The following is a 16,889-nucleotide window of genomic DNA, read 5'->3' on the forward strand; positions in this document are numbered from 1 at the left end:
TCTTTGCTGAAAGAAACTGTGAATGCTCCTTGATTGATCACTATTGCATGTCTCTGTTTTCATGAGGAACCACTTTGAAGATATCAATATGTAACACAACAAGCATTGTTAATTTCCTACCACATTGTTTGTAACTCTGTATTGTCTGTACTGTTCTTTTGCTATTTTGTAAAAGGTTGTCTGTCTGTTAATGTTTTCCTCCTTTTAGTTTAAAATAAAAAAATAAAACAAAACAAAAAACCAACTCATATACACATTAACATTTTAATGTCCAAAACCCATATAGCACTCACGTCAGAAACTCTATTTCAGAAACAGTTGTATGGCATATGCATGCCACCTGCTAGCACTTCAAAGGCACTACAGAACTGTAGCCGTTAACCTAGACAGACTTCAGTGTTGTGTGGACTGTCTTTCACCAAAATTCAGAAAGAACTTTTAGATTTTTTTGCAATTTTTCAAATAATAGATACTGTGCTATTAACATTATTCCCCAAATGATGCTCACATTTTAAATTACAGGAGGTTGTGGTTATCGTGTCTGTCTTCAACTGCCTATATTTTAAAAGAAAATAGACACATAATGAAAAAATGTGTAAATATGTAAAACATTTTCCTTACATGGAAGTATGATATGGTTAAAGGACTCGAAGTTCACAAAAAAACTAGGTTTAATTAGATTTGCCACTGTGTGGCCTAAAAGAAATCATTTCACCTCCCTGAGACTGTTTCTTCAGACAACTTAATGCATGAGACTTTTGTAGGAAATATGTAATACTAAAGGAAGACAGCACTTTTAAAGTCTTATACAAAACTAAGGGTGCTCTCCACCCTGGTACTGGGGATTGAACCTGCAGTCTTCACACTGAGCTGCGTCCTCAGCCTGCTTTTATTCTTTGAGACAGAGTCTTGCTAAGTTACCACAATGCTCTTGAACGTGTGATCCTCCTGCCATAGCCTCTGACAGCATGTTATTTTTAATTCCAAACTACTTTTACAAACATTTAGAAAATAATACCACTTTACTTCTCTGAATTTAGAATTCTGAGAATCTTTAAATAGTATTTTATTTTATTTGTCTTTTTGAGACAGGGTCTTGCTATGCAGTTCAGGCTGGCCTTGAGCTCAATTTGTAGTTCAGGCTGGCCTCAAACTCCCAAAGATCCTCCTGCCTCAGCCTCCCGAGTGCCCGGATTACAGGCATGCGCCACCATGCCCAGCTTATCTAATTTTTTTTTTGTCTTTTAAATAGTATTTTAATACTTGTTACTATCACTGTATTACCTTAGTCATGCTTTTAGTCTTAACTATACAACACTACCCAGAACACCTTCACTGAGCCTCAACACACTGCTCAGAGTGGATGTAGTCTAGAAGGGCTACAACAAAGTAGTTGAAGCATGTTAGCAGCAAGGAACAGGACAGGATAGAAGCATGATATAAAAAATGACTCCTGGGGAGATTAAAAATGGCAGAGTAGTGACCAGCAGCAATATATATAACCTCTCTGGGACCTGGAATCGAGATACCTGGACAACAACCTGGTGAAGAGAAAAAAGAGAAGCTAGAGAAACAGAACATAACACAGAGAAAAGAATAAAGCAACCTGGAAAGCTCACCCTGGCTCCCAGAAAGGGGGACCCATTTCTGCGGACACACAGTAAGTTTGGAGAGGGCTGGTAGCTCCAGGAAGAAACAACTGACAAGGCCAGCAGAACTAACCCCTCAAAAGCCCACAACTATTGTAAAGTGCAAAAACAACATGGGGTTTTACTCCAAAAGTGATTTCTGCATACAAGCTAGAGTTGGAGAAAAAGGTCTACTGTGGCACGCACCTGTATTTCAGAGGGTTTAATCACGACTTATTTTGGAAAAGGGTTGAATGTTTAGGACGGAGCCAGAGAACTACTACAGAACAACTGTATTACAGGGTTTCTTGTGTAATCCTGCATCTTAGTTACTTTCTTGTTGAGGAGACAAAATACCCAACACTCTCAAGTTAAGGGAGCAAAGTTATTGTGTAGAGGTTTCACTTCATAATTGGCTTGCTCCAAGGCAGGTGGCATGGCAGAGAAGCATCACACAGAAATAGTTCACGGCATGCAGAAAGCACTCCCTTTTATCCCTTCCACGCTACCCACTCTTTGGGTGGTGCCACCCACACCCAGGGTGGACCTTCCCATTATTCACACCCAGAACTATGCCAAACCAATTAGTGGATTATTTTAGTACCACATACCCTTAATCCCAGCAGCAAATACTTAATACCAGCATCATACCCTAGATCCAGCCACCTCTGAAAAGTCCCACCTATAACCACATGAGAATCTTTTGGGGGACATCTATATACCCTATCACACCAACTGGCTATCAGACATACACAAGAGATAGTTGTGGCCAGGGTGGGGCTTGACAAAAGATCTCCCTGAGGAGTTTAAGCTTTCAGGAAGGACACAGGCTGATCATGTGTGGCTTTTAGAGGAGGCAGGGTCTTGAAAGTGCTGGTGTAAGATCAGTGGACAGCGGGAACGTCCTTACTGCTGCATACAACCCACATAGAACTAAGAGGTCTGTCTGATTTCCCCATCTTCCAATGAGAACAGGGATACACCTGGACTTAGATGACTGATTAGGCTGGGATGGATAGACACAGGGGCATATGGAGGCCAGGAGAGAAAGTGGTAACTAGGGGTGCAGAGAGTCATAGCAACTGGCAGCTGCTACAGTAACTACAACCTTGGGGAAGACAACATGGACTGACTATACCTATGGTAGCTATTAGTTCTTTATTTTTCCTTTGGTTTTTTTTTCATATAGTCTTGTTATGTTGCTTAGGCAGAGGACAGGCTGGCCTCAAACTCATGGGGATCCTCCTGTCTCAGTCTCTTAAGTGCTGGTACTGCATACCTGTGCCACCATCCCCAGTGATTGGCTTTTACGGTATATCAATAATGTGCACGGCAATATCTGGATTGCCTCTGTGTCATTAGCAATACAGAAATCTGAGTACTGGGCCAAATACACGGTAGCCTGTGCTTCCACATAAAGAGGTGTGTGGATTCTGGGACAGAGGCAAAGGCCGATAGTTATCCACAGCCAGAATGCATCACTGAAAAGCAGACACTAACTAAAGAGATCTCCATATCAGCAATGAAGTCTTCCCACTATGATTAACTTGCAATACTCAGCACAAAAAAGAAAACAAAAACTTGAGAGGGACACAAAAAACTCCCAAACTTGCAAGAGTTGATCCATGGGAAACTGGTGGGGAGGAAATAAAAAAACATAGCATAGAATTATATGAAGGCATAGATGAAAAGAGAAAAAAAAATGAGTAAGGTGCTTGGGAAGCTCAAGAAGATATAATTAAACAATGGACTCAATAGACAAAACGATCACTGAGTTTACAGAAGACACTAAGAAAAAGCTAGCTGAACCAAACAAAACATTACAAAAATGAATGACCAGTTTAGCAAAGGATTAAGAGTCCAAGAGAAGGTCCTAAACAGAAATCCAGGGGATTAAAGACGCTATTGACAGTATAGGCAGTGGAAGGGACAGTGTTAGGACAGTGTCAAAACTAGAAGATAGGGCTGATGTCAGGTGAACAGTTATTCTGAGATAACTTAAAACAGAAAGAGAACATGAAAAATGGAGCCAACAGCCATTGAAGATACAAAAAAGAATAAGATTAATTTGAATTAGCGAAAAACCTGAAGACAGCACAAACAGCATAAAAACAGTTTACAGATATAGGAGCAGAAAATTTTCCAAATACAGGGAAAGAATTTGACATACAGACCACCAAATAGCCACAATATGTTGTGGAAAGGGATCTCTCCATAACACATCATACCCAAAATCTCAAAAGCTCAACATAAGGATTTTTTTTTTTTCCTTTGAGACAGGCTCTCAGTATGCAGTTCAGGTTGGCCTTGAACTCACTATGTAGCCCATGCTGGCCTTGAACTCACAACAATCCCCCTGTCTCAGCCTCCTGAGTGCTGGTATGTATCACCACACTTGGTAAGGACAGAGTGTTAAAATCTATTGGGGAAAAGCAACAAATTGCTTATAAAGATAAGCCCACTAGAATTATAATGAATGCTTAACAAATCTTAAAGATCAGGAGAACTTGGAATGAAGTGTTTCAAACTCTAAAAGAAAACTTCAAATCAAGACTTTTTGATCCTGTAAAACTATCTTTCAAAATTGATGGAGGAATAAGGTCCACAAAGAGCACCTTCAGAATTTCAATACCATCAAACCAGCACTTCAAAAAATTCTCAAGGATATCCTAGAGAGACAATAAAACCAAAAACACCTACACAGTCTAATAGAATGAATACAGCAGGTAAGGTGAGCAGTTAAACAGAAGGAGAAAAAAGAGAATCAGAAACAGGAAAATAATATAATGACAGGAATAAGCCAATGGCTTATAATAATAACTTTCAATTCCCAAATCAAAAGATATGGATTGGCAGAATGATCAAGAAAAAAAATCCAATGGTACACCATTGGGTGTATACAAGAAACACATTTAATACAAAAAGAAATTTCAAGACTAAAAATCAAAGGATTAAAAAATAATATTCCATTTTCTATGCAATAAAAAGGAAAGTGAAAATAAGCAGGAACAGTTATCCTAATTTTATACAAAGTAAACTTCAAGCTAAAACTAATCAAAAGAGACAAAAAAGGGTCACTACATATTGCTTAAGAGACTAATTCAACAGGAAGACATAACAATTATAGACACATATGCACCCGTGACCAGCACACCCAACTTCATAAAACAAATACTACTGGCTAGGTGTGGTGGCATATGCCTGTAATCCCAGCAGTTGGGTGTCTGAGGCAGGAGGATCAGTGCAAGTTAGAGGCCAGCCTGGGCTACACAGTGAGTTCAAGTCCAGCCTCAATTACCAAAACAACAAAATATACCAAACAACAAAACAAAACACCCCCAACCCCGAACAAATGAACAATACTGCACATAAGAAACAGATTAACATCAGCACAATTATAGTGGAGGACCATAACACTCTACTGACATAAACAGATCAACTAGACAAACAACAAATACAAAATATCAGAACTGAACCAAACTTCTGAACAGATACATTTAATAGATATCTACAAAGGGTCCCACCCAACAGGAAACATACATCCTTCTCAGCAGTACTGGAACCTTATCTAAAGTAGATCACATACTAGCCCATAAAGCATGCTTAAGTAAATACAAGAATCAAAATTATCCATGCATATTATCAGATCATAGTGCAATGAACTAGAAATCAACGGCAAAAGAAAGCACAGAAATTATGCAAACACGTGCAAATTAAACAATACACTCTTGAATAATCAATGGCTCACAGAAGAAATCAGGAAAGACTTAGGTCCTAGAATCAAATGATAACGCTAGTACAACACAACAGAACCTAAGGGAAACAATGAAAACAGACCTATAAAGGAAATTCATATCTATGAATGACCACATCAGAAAAACACAGTATACCAAATAAATAACCTAATGATTCACCTCAAGGCCCTAGAAAAATAAAAACAAAACCAAACTAAGTACAAAGAAAGAATTATAAAGATCAGAGAAGAAATTAATGAAATTGAGACTGAAAAGAAATACAAGGAATTAGGCTAGCGATGTAGTTCAGCAGCACAGAGCCTGCCTGGCAAGTGCAAGTTCCTGAGTTTGATTCCCAGTACCAAAAAAAAAAAAAAAAAATTTAAAAAAAAAGAAAGAACTACAAAGAATCAATGAAATGAAAAGCTGGTTCCCTGAAAGAATAAACAGACACTCAGCAAATATTATGAAAAAAAAGGAAATAAAACACTAATGTAATTAGAAATGAAAAAGGTGAAATCACAAGGTACACTGACAAACTCCAGTTTATTAGTATTTCAAAAATCTACATTAAAATAAATTGTGGGATCCAGAAGAAATGGATAGTCTTAAATACATATGAATTACCAAAACAGAACCAAGACACAAAAATCCTGAATAATCCAATAATCAACAGTGAAAATGAAGCATTAATAAAAGACCTAGTAAGACTACAAGCTCTACAAGAAGTTCAGGGAAGACCTAATGCCAATAGTCGTCAAATTCTAACGAAACTGAAAGGGAAGCAGTACTGCCAAAATCTTTTACTCCTGGAAGCTAGCAGTACCTGATTCTAAAATCAGACAAAGATCCAACTTAAAAAAGCAGAGGCCAGGGTCTATAATGAATAGAAGCAAAAATCATCAAGATACTGGCAAACTCAATGTAACAAATCATCAAAAAGATCATATACCATAATCAAGCAGGCTTCATTCCAGGAATGTAAGGATGATTCAACATACACAAATCAGTAAACTTAGAATATCAAACAGAAGCAAAAACAAAAATCATATGATCATCTCAATAGACACGGAGAAAGGCTCTGAAAAAATGCAATGATTGCTTGATAAAAATCCTGAAGAAAAACTTACTGTTAACATCATATTAAACTGGACAAAGATGAAAGATTTCTCTGTAAAATCAAGAATGCTCCATATCACATAACATAGATACTTTAAACAAATTATGATGTATCTAGAAACTGAACTTCTTATATTTCTCATCTGAGTCTCAGGTGAATTATATCAGAATGGACCAACCCTATGGGACCAGGACACAGCTCTGTGGTAGTTGCCTACCTAGCATGCTCGCTGCATGGGGACACTCCCAGCACTGCAACAACACTGCATCCCCAGCCTCCAACACTGCCGTGGCACATAACAGGTCCTTATATATATAGATATATCTATATATCTATATATCTATGTATCTATATACACCACGTAGCCACTGAGAATAAAACTTTAAAGTTTACTAATATTGGGAAATGTTTAGAACGTGAAAAAGAACAGATTATTAAACACATATGGTTTTATCCAATCAAAATGCGTACAGGTAGTGCCAGGTATGGTGGTACACGACTGTAATCCCAGTATTCAGGAAGCTGAGGCAGGAGGATTGCTATGAGTTTGAGGCCAGCCTAGGCTACATAAAGAGTGTTCAAGACCAGCCTGAACTGCAGAGTAAGACTCTGTCTCAAAAAAACTGCCCACAAAACCAAAAAAACTCCCAACCAACCAAGAAAAACCAAACAAATACATGTAGATTGCCTATGTATTAAAATGAGCTACTGTTGTTAACCAGGATTATTTCTGAATAGAATACTTTATTCTATAATTTAAAACATTTACATTTTCCATGACAAATATGTATTAGCTTTCGAATCACATATAAAATACACTTTCAAGTAATGTATTACAGTGATTCTTATTTTAAAAAATCTTAGCTAGGTGTGGTAATACATACCTGTACCCCCAGGAAGGAGACTCCAGTAGAGACATCAAAGGCCAACACAGGCAACTAAGCCCCTGTCTCAGAAAAAAATAAGCTATCTAGTTCTCTGGTAGACTACTCTGGGCTTGATCCTCAGTACTGTAAAACAAAACAGATCACAACAAAACTACCTCTTACCCTTAGGGTTACTTCTCGTGCTTTGGGATTTCGAATAGATGGTCCCGATGAAACATAATCAGCAGTGTCAATTTCAATAGGAAAATGCTTCTCGCATTTCTCATCACTGTCTAGTGCAGCTGGCCACTCAGTGCAGAAATCTGACAATTTAAAAAAATTATCTCAATTATGATTTTGCAAGTAAAGTGTCAGTCACTGTAAAGCATGGTGCCAGAAATTACCAAAATCACTCTGAGGTCACATAAATGAAAGCAGAGATTCTCTGGGACCTAGGGGGCTAGGGGGCAGCTTGTAGTAAAGGATGTGCTTACCATACATGAGGTTCACTAAAATTTAAAAGGGGGGTACCCTGCCTTAATGGAAGGGCATCACAGTTCTGAATATACCTAGTATGGGTCAATTTAATTCTTCCTTACCAAGTAAAAGTAAACAAATGTAACTATTACATACTATAAACATGCTAATTAAAAAAGTACAGTTCAGTGCTCACAGCATTAAAGTCTGTGGAAAACAAGATATTAATCCACTCCCAAAGGAAGATTATGAAAGACCAGCTGAAAGAGATGGGAAAAAGTTTCAGGAAAGCTCTAAGATGGAACTGAAGTATAGTCAATAATTCCAGAAACTGAATTAAGTAAAGACTCAAACAGGTACAAACCTAAGTCATTCTTATATAGATCCATACTGTACCTGATGTTTCTCTAAGTGATACCTATGTGCCAATGGGGCTATGGAAAGAGGAAAAGTTCTGCCCTCATATTTTGGCAAGACAAACGGTTCAGAGAGGTGAGACCTAAGCCACAACAGGAAGTTCTGAGCACTGCGAACACGGCTCTTGACGCCAGAGCATGAAGGTTTGAATTCAAGGACCAAGTGGGAGGTGGCTCCCAGCCCTCTACAAGCATTAACAGCTGACTTCATACTACTCTATTCCTATCAGGCTGGCACAGTAGAGAGCGCTTAGCTTGGGATGTAAACTTCTGACACTATCAGACTCCCTTTCTCGCTGCTTAACTAACTAGTCTCACTCTAAGAACAACTAAAAGCAGTTGTCTTCTTGGGTCGAACATGTTAAACCTCATGCATCCACGCTTCCTCCAATAAAGTACAAAGTGGGAAAAGCTGGTCATAATCACAGGCGGATGTGGAAACACTTCTACGTGATAATCCAAGGGACAGTGAGTGATATTTTGCCAGTAACATTTTTTGACGCTAATAATTTTCTAATAATAGGTACTATACTTAGCTCATTTTAGATTTCATTTTTAAATCGGAATCAGTAAAATGTCACTCTGGTTTACGAAGACTTTCTGATACCCGAGACTAAATATATGCTTACAAAGTAAGCAAAGGTCACACCACTCCCTAAATATCTTGTTTAAAAGATCCATACTTTAGTTACTTTGAAGGCAAAGAAATATCTTGGGAATTAAGAACGCTTTGACATTTAAAAAAATGAACAGAGCGAGACTACTGAGTTGGATTTCATTCCCATAATGGACCAGTTCCAACATCCTGCACTGTAAGACGCATCACTGGCAAGCACTCTGCAGGAATAACGAGTTTGGAGACCATCATAAGCTTTTAGGTTTGCAATGAATCTTTGTTTTTCTTTTAAACCATGAATAAATCATTTCAATCACCAGATGATAATTATAGTTGGTAAATTAAATTACCTAGATTATATGTCTAAAAAAACACAGCCACCACTCATCCAATAGAGGAATGACTAGACTTTAAAAGCCCTTGGTTTTTATTTAACTTCTGCCACTGACTGTTAAAATTTTGGTAAATTATCTAATGTTCCTGTACTTCAGATTTTCCATTTGCAAGTTATAAAAGCTGATGTACTCTGAAAGGAAACTGAGAAGAAATATTTGAAAACCTTTTGAGGTTTTTGGAACTCGCAACCAAATCCATAGGCTTGCAAAAATGTAAGGCACAATTAAGGAAAGATTAAACAGTCACTTAAGTACTGTAAATAATAACATTACTTTTGCTAGATTATAAACAGAAATTTAGGGTTGGGGATATAGCTCAGCATCACAAGCACCTGCCTGGAAAGTGCAAGGTCCTGAGTTCAATTCATGGTTCCCAAAAAAAAGGACTGGGGATGTGAGACCCTGCATTCAATTCCCAGTACCATCACATATAAACATAACTTTAAAAATGTTTAAAATGGAGAAATGAAATTTTTCAAAATGTATAGTAATGGAATCACTTCTAGGTCCAGTTCCAAGCACAGATGAATACAGAACCAAACACTGAGGGGACAGAAAACCATTCTAAGGTTCAAAAGCAAAGACCACATAAATGAACTGAAATAGATTTCTCTTCCCTTGTTTCAAGAGTTAGGTTCTTATTCCTGTTTTAAGATCTCTTTATATTTTCTTCAATTTTTTGAATGGAAGTTCCTCCTAAAAGATCAAATGTAATCACAGTTATGGTCACTATCCCATTTTCCTTCTAGCAAAATCAAGCTATGAAATGTTGCTGGGTTTTATTTTTTTTTCCTGAGAAGCCTTAACAAGTATACCGAAAGTTTATATACTTTTAAGTCAACATGAATACACTGACTTATTTAATAGTACTAATTCTTCAATTAAACTACAGTCAACCACTAATAGCTGTAAACCAAAATTCAAATGTGCTTAATCAATACAAATTACACAAAAATTTGCATTTCTCTCTATGCACATAGAAAGTAGGAGTCATAAGTGCTACATGAAACATAAGTTTATACCTAGGAAACATGGGACGGTGTTTAAAACCAATAAATCTACAACAATCATAAGGTGGTGATTACTGCTATTATTTATTCATTTACATGTAACAACATGCAGAGTACATATTATAAGTATAAATAAATTCTCTTTCTCTGGAAGTAATTACTAGAACTAAATAACATTTAAAAGAGAGCATTTCTGGGATGAGAAGCTGGGGACGGGGAAGAACGTACTTGGGACTTGCTTCTCATCATAGGTTCTTCTGTTTGATCCAGCACATGCATATATCACCTCTAATGTTTTATAATTCTGAGCAATTTCTTTATGATAACTCTTAGCACTCTATGCCTAAACTCACTGACTGCTTTGCCACTCAGTATGCTTCTGTACTATCTTTAGTTTGAATCATATTGACTTGTACCTATTGGCAAAACTTCAGTATTTTTATGTATATTATTATTGTAACTCAGTAAGTCCCTCATCTACCTGTGAACAAACATTATAGTTCCAACTTCTACTTATTATTCATAATTTCTTATAGAGTTGATAGCTAAAAACTCACTGAAAATAAATTTTAAAATCCTTTAAAAACAGAGAAATTTACAGTAACTCAGTTTATAAGACTATCTCATTAGACCTAAGACTCTTAATTTTATGTTCAAAGTCAATAAAAAATTTATATTAAAAGTAAATTACTTACCTTTAAGAGCTTGGCAGTGCTTTTTAATTGCTACAGGAGTCAAATGCAGAAAATTAGGGATCTAAAACAAAGAAATTTAAGGTATAAATTAGAGCAAAATGTCTTTTTTATTTTTTTGGAGATTTATTCTCTTTGCTGACCATAGTGCTCTCAAATCTTTGGGTTCAAGTGATCCTCTGGCCTCTTGCATAGCTAGGACTATGCGTGTGCTACCAAATCAAGCTAAATGTCATAAAAACATGGAAAAGACAGTTTTCTCATAAAACTAAACAACAGGTCCAATAAACTATGCAGTAAATAAAATCTGATAGCTCTTTTACTATGTTAATTCTATGTCACAGATATTACCAATTCAAGAAACAAATTTCTTACAATATATATTCAGTACCAATTAATGTATGATGATACTCTGGTGTATTTTCTTTTTTCTTTTTTTTTTTTGGTGGTACCAGGGATTGAATTCATGACCTCGCGCTTGCCAAGTAGGCGCCTATGCCACTGAGCTATATCCCCAGCCCCTCTGGTGTATTTTCAAATCATATAAATCTTTCACCTTTAACAAGTATCCTATGGCAACACGTTGGAAAAATAAACGTAACTTTTATGGTATTTCTCTTTTCATGAGTCTACAGGTGTATACATATATTTTCTTAGTAAGACAGAATGCACTTAAGCACACAGATCATTGCTTAATCATCCCAATTCTCCTAGAAAGACTAGCATGGTATTATTTCCACTTACACATAATCAACATTTTATAAATTTAATGAATGAAAAAATGAAGCTAGTAAATCTTAACAGTTTAAGTTAGGAATATGCTTATGATGATATGCTAAAAGGTTACCTAATTGATATAGTCAATGAAAATTTAGGAAAGACAGACACTTAATTCCTTCAAATAAATAATTAACATTTACTACCATGTTTCCTGAATGATAAGCATGTAAAGACAAGATTTTGCTCAGACTCATTTGGAAAGAAAATCTGAACAAAATGAAAGTGACTCCAAGAATTATGTCTATTACTTTCAGTGTTTATTGAATATATTTATTTTAATTAAGAAAAAAAAAAGGCACCGAACACTGGAACTATGGGATAGACAGCTTCATCCTATGTACTTTTATTAACTCAGTTAATAAGAATATTCAATTATATTACCAGAAATAAATGATGTTCATAAATGTCTGCATTTTTGTGTTTATTCGTGACTATCAACATTATAAATGTACTGCTACTACTTTCAGTCAATGACATTTTCCAAAGGCCTTCTTTTTAAGTTCTTTTCTCTTCATTTGAAGATTTGTCTTCCTCAATATTTGCTTTCTTGTATGTGTGTGCGTCTCTCTCTCTTTTTTTTTTTTGCCTTTTTGAGAGAGGGTTTCACTATGCAGCCCACGCTGGCCTTCAACTAGCAGCGATCCTCCTGCCTCAGACTCCTGAGTACTGGGATTACAGGCAGGCACCACCACTCTTGGCCTCTTGTGTCTCTTGAAATGTTTCCATTTCCAAATTTCCTTTATCTATCTCTAGGAGGAAAATAACACTTTTCTCTATTCCTGTCTCATTTTTAACATCATCTTTTAGCAAATTTTTCTGTTTTTCAAGAAGACTCTCATGTAGTAGAAAAAGAGCTCTTTTCCAATTATAACTTCTATGGTAAGTACTATAAAAGAACCACCTGTGATATGTATCTATCAACCTATGATATTTTCTTCATAAACCCCAAAGTTCATAAATCATATAGGCGTTATCAAGTGAAACATTTAAAATGACGTATTTCCCTTTAAGCAGTAAAGAAGTTAAAGTTGGTGGACTATAACAGTATTATTAAATAATATTCTACCCTTTCTGGAAAGTAAGTTTTAAAAATGGAATCTTACTTCCCAATTCTAAATCTAAGATTATTTCACTTTTCTTAGTTCCACTTAAAGGATACAACATAGAGAAGATACAACAGAAAAGGCCACAAGAGAAATCACATGACTGATTCTTACCTGTTAACAATCCTGGAAAAAATTCCAGAAACACTATATGCTGCTATATTGTGAACCCTAAAGTGGAGGGAAGGTCAGTATTCACTTAGGTATTAGTCTTATCCAACAAACCAGCATCTTATCTCACCTTTAGAAGTTCCAGATTCCCCTCCTTTGCCATGGGAACACCCTTTTTCACTGGATAACCCATCCGAATAGGAAGAGGCACTGTGGAGGGCTTAAAGGGCGCTGCAACAGGGTAAACGCTCGGCCAATCCTGGTCAACAGTCATTTTCTCCGTTCTAGGAGGCAGTGCCTAAGATTCATAAAATACTTAAGATTTTAAAATACAAACATATTCCTTAATTTTAAAGTAAAAGCTGTGATTATGGTAAATAAAAACTAATTAGAAAATCTAACTATATAAAATCTAACTTCCAACTAATCTGCTATTATGCAAGTGGAAAAACACCAAACGTACCTAAATATCTCTAGTTTCCTCAAACCCTCTGTAAAGATCCCCTTTAATATCACACGCAGAGCCGGGGATATAGCTCAGTGGCACAAGCGCCTGCCTGACAAGCACAAGGTCCTGCATTTGATTCACAGTAACCCCCCCCCAAAAATCATGCTCTTTACTAAAAATTGATTTAATTAGCTTTTTGATATATTTCTAAATATTTGTATTTCTAAATTTTTATATATTAAAATTATATTACACTATAATTTCTATATGTATTTCTAAATGTAATTTCTAAAATTTTTTGATGGAAGTCACTACATAATGAGACATTAAAAACTTGGAAATAAGAAAGATAAAGACAGAACACGGAAACAAGTAAATTAGTGTTAAACAGACTTAATAATACATAATGAGAGATTATTTAGGCCCAAGCTACTTGGTAGCTTAATCAATCACATTAACATACATAAACAGTATTAAATAGAAGATGGCCCATATATAAAAGTAGGGCTTACATGGCAATATTCATGTAAGCAAATAGCAAAATCTGCAGTATATGTCCTAGAAATAATATTCTTGTGAAAATTACTGCCAAAGATGATTATAATTTGGTGCCATTTTACTTTTAACTAATGTATGTTCTGAATCCCTGTTTATCAACTGATCTTATAACTTGGATTCCTCCAGAGACACCCACAGGGTCTAACTAGATAGATTAACAACTGTACATAACAGGGTTGGGGCACAGAACTGGCCTAGATGCATGCATATACGCAGGTTGCATCCCCACTAAAGGTACCATCAAAAATACAGTAGTTCTATATTCTGTCTTATATACCTGTTTCCTGGGAGTATGTGAGTCTGCCTCTCAAACACACTTTCTCTAGGCACACACACACAAACACAAGTCAAAGACTAACCCCTACCGGAGCTGCGGCAGTCACCCTGTAACTGTCTTAAGTCTTCTTTGGCAGCAGTCTTCTGCATCTTAATGAGTATCTGTCTCACTTTAGAATTTCAGAAATTATTAAGACAGTACATAATAAAGTACATAAATTGTTTACCTGTCTTCTCATCTGCCTTTCACTTTTGGATGTTCTTTCTGCTGTACATAAAAGATAACCAGCAACAGAAAATTTTAAAACAGAATTGTTCAGCATCAATCATTATTCTCCAATTCTAACACAATTTAATATTCAATAACATAAAAATGAAACAATAACTCAGAGCTTAAAATCATCTTAATGAAAAACAAAAGCTCACTAACTTTTTATTGCAATTGCTGACATAGTGAACTCATCACTTAAAAATATTTTCAGTAGATTTTAAAGTTCACATTAAAAAAACTCACTTTCTGGGAATAAAACATTAAGGTTAGAATTAAGGATTATGAGTCTAATAATAATTGGTTTGAAATATCTTAATTATAAATCTACTTGTTCATATTTGGAATTACTCTTTCTACCAGAAAGACAATGCTTCAGTTTTTCTTTCTTTATTGTACATAACAATTGCTAATGCTACAATGACACTAATAACAAAAGTCTATACCTGTTAAAATATTACCTTACTCCAAGTACCACAAAAATTTACCTTATGCTTCTCTAAATGTTTTGTTGTACAACATAATAAAAGCTATGTTTATCGAGTATTTTCTTACGCAGACACTGCATTAAAAGCTAATTTTCTATTTAATCCAATTCATTACAAGAAATACAAGTATTATTGCTATCCCTCTTTAGAGGTCACTCACAGTCAACAAAACTAACGAGCAAGAAGTTAAGGTAAAATGAGCAGGGTGTACAAGGCTGTTCACACTCTGATCTGCTGTCCCTAGCTCTTCTCCTTTCACAAGGTTTCACAGCTATAATGAACTACCAGGACGACCTTTTGGTCTTTCTCTGAATTTTTTGTTGTCTGTGCTTGGAATGTGCTTCCCTTGTATCTGCCTGACTCCTACCCCTTCTCTTTTCCCTACTCATTTCTTCATCTGACATACTTCTATTCATCTCACTATATTCATCTGAAGTTTTAAAACTAGGAAAGAACAAAACATAGTTCTTGGTCTCACAGAATGTACATTCCATCAAATAAGACAAGTTTTTAACAAGTAATCTAAATAAATAGTGTAAGTATTATGGATACATGTAACGGGAAATAAAACCAGACAATTTAGGTGGTGGGATGGTTAACCTTAGGTACTAACTTGACTAGATTAGGGGATATCCAGATAAGTAGTAAAACTATTTCTGGGTGAAGGCATTTGCAGAGCAGATCGCTGTGTGAGTCAATAGACGGCGTAAAAGTTCTATTCTCAATTCTTTCAAAGATTATGGAGGACCACATGGAAGGCTCTCCCTGGAAGAACAGCATTAGGCCCTACCTCTGTGTACTGATATATACAGAACTGGCTAGGATATTTCCTTATCCCCTCAATTTGCTTTAAGCAATGTAAATGAGTTTAGCTGAGGTCTTTAAAGCAATTCAGTCAGTCATGCCCCGCCTGTAGCTCCCAAGTAGAATGTGTGAGCTAGCTGGAGAGTCACCATGCCTGCCGCCGAGACTGACCCTCGAGAAAAGAAGCTGTGACATTTCAGGGCATGACGATCATACATCAAAACTTCTTTACAGCTCCTCTCACACTACACAGGACTTCTCCCTTAACAACCAGTCGTTTCCACCGGACTCCTCCACGGCATGAAGGCAGCCCTACACCCCGCTGAAATAAGGTACCACGTTTGGGGACCTAGAACTCCGAGCTGTGTTTTCCTCTGGCACAGCCCTTGCCCTTCTCGCTCGGGAAGAACCGAGTCGACACCCCCTGCACACAGCAATGCAGAGGCGGTACGCACGACTGCGCCGACCGCGCAGGTGTGTGTGCACGCAGAAGACACACGCGTGTCCGCGGCTTTCCCGGGGCGGCCAGCGCCGGCCGGCAGCCGAGGAGCAACGGCAGCCAGAAAAACACCGCCTGCGGGTCGTGCTAGCTCCGCCACCGCGGCGCCATCGTGGGGCCGGTACTTCGCCCTTTCACCTCTCTGAAGCCTGCAGGCGACCACGCGACAGACACTCACGCGGGCCAGGTCTCCGAGCGTGAGTGGCCGAGGACACGGCGCTGGAGAAGGCCCGCAAGGTTCTGAACCCCGGTTGCAGGAGGAAACGCAGGGGAAGCACGGCGGCCGCCATAGCTGTGAGGACGGCAAGCCAGAAGGAACAAGCGCGCTTCGCGTCGCGGGGCGGGACCTGGGCCGCCGTGCGCAGGCGCGCGGGCCTTGCCCCGCCCCGCGAACGGAGAAGCCGGAAACTCGTGGCCCTTGGACTTAGAGCCTGAGTGGACAGTGCAGGAACGTAACCCCGAAAGAGAAAAAAGTAATGAAAACCGGTGTGTGTGTGGCGGGGGAATTAATGCAATCAATCAGGTTAAAGACAATTGCCAGTAAATACCGGAAGGGACGAGGGGAGAGGTGGCTCACAGGGGCAGGCCTGGTCTGGAGTC

General features: G+C 37.5%; 1 protein-coding gene across 3 annotated transcripts in view; it reads right to left on the minus strand.

Annotated features, from left to right (window-relative positions):
* The window catches only part of Mrps35 (mitochondrial ribosomal protein S35), a 41,332-nt gene extending 24,712 nt beyond the window's left edge, over positions 1-16,620 (minus strand). The window contains exons 1-5 of one of the 3 annotated variants that reach the window (XM_005407159.1): positions 16,468-16,620; positions 14,458-14,495; positions 13,079-13,246; positions 10,958-11,018; positions 7,532-7,671 (exon numbers count right to left, since the gene is read on the minus strand). In XM_005407159.1, the coding sequence (XP_005407216.1) occupies positions 7,532-7,671; positions 10,958-11,018; positions 13,079-13,246; positions 14,458-14,495; positions 16,468-16,579 (519 nt within the window). In that variant the 5' untranslated portion in view covers positions 16,580-16,620. Of the gene's footprint in view, positions 1-7,531; positions 7,672-10,957; positions 11,019-13,078; positions 13,247-14,457; positions 14,499-15,961; positions 16,416-16,467 lie in introns of those variants that run through there. The other 2 variants (XM_005407158.1, XM_005407161.1) reach the window with 2 other exon arrangements.
* Between the last annotated feature and the right edge of the window lie 269 nt (positions 16,621-16,889).

The sequence above is a fragment of the Chinchilla lanigera genome, unplaced genomic scaffold (assembly GCF_000276665.1).
Source record: "Chinchilla lanigera isolate Chin_1 unplaced genomic scaffold, ChiLan1.0 scaffold00104, whole genome shotgun sequence".
Lineage (NCBI taxonomy): Eukaryota > Metazoa > Chordata > Mammalia > Rodentia > Chinchillidae > Chinchilla > Chinchilla lanigera.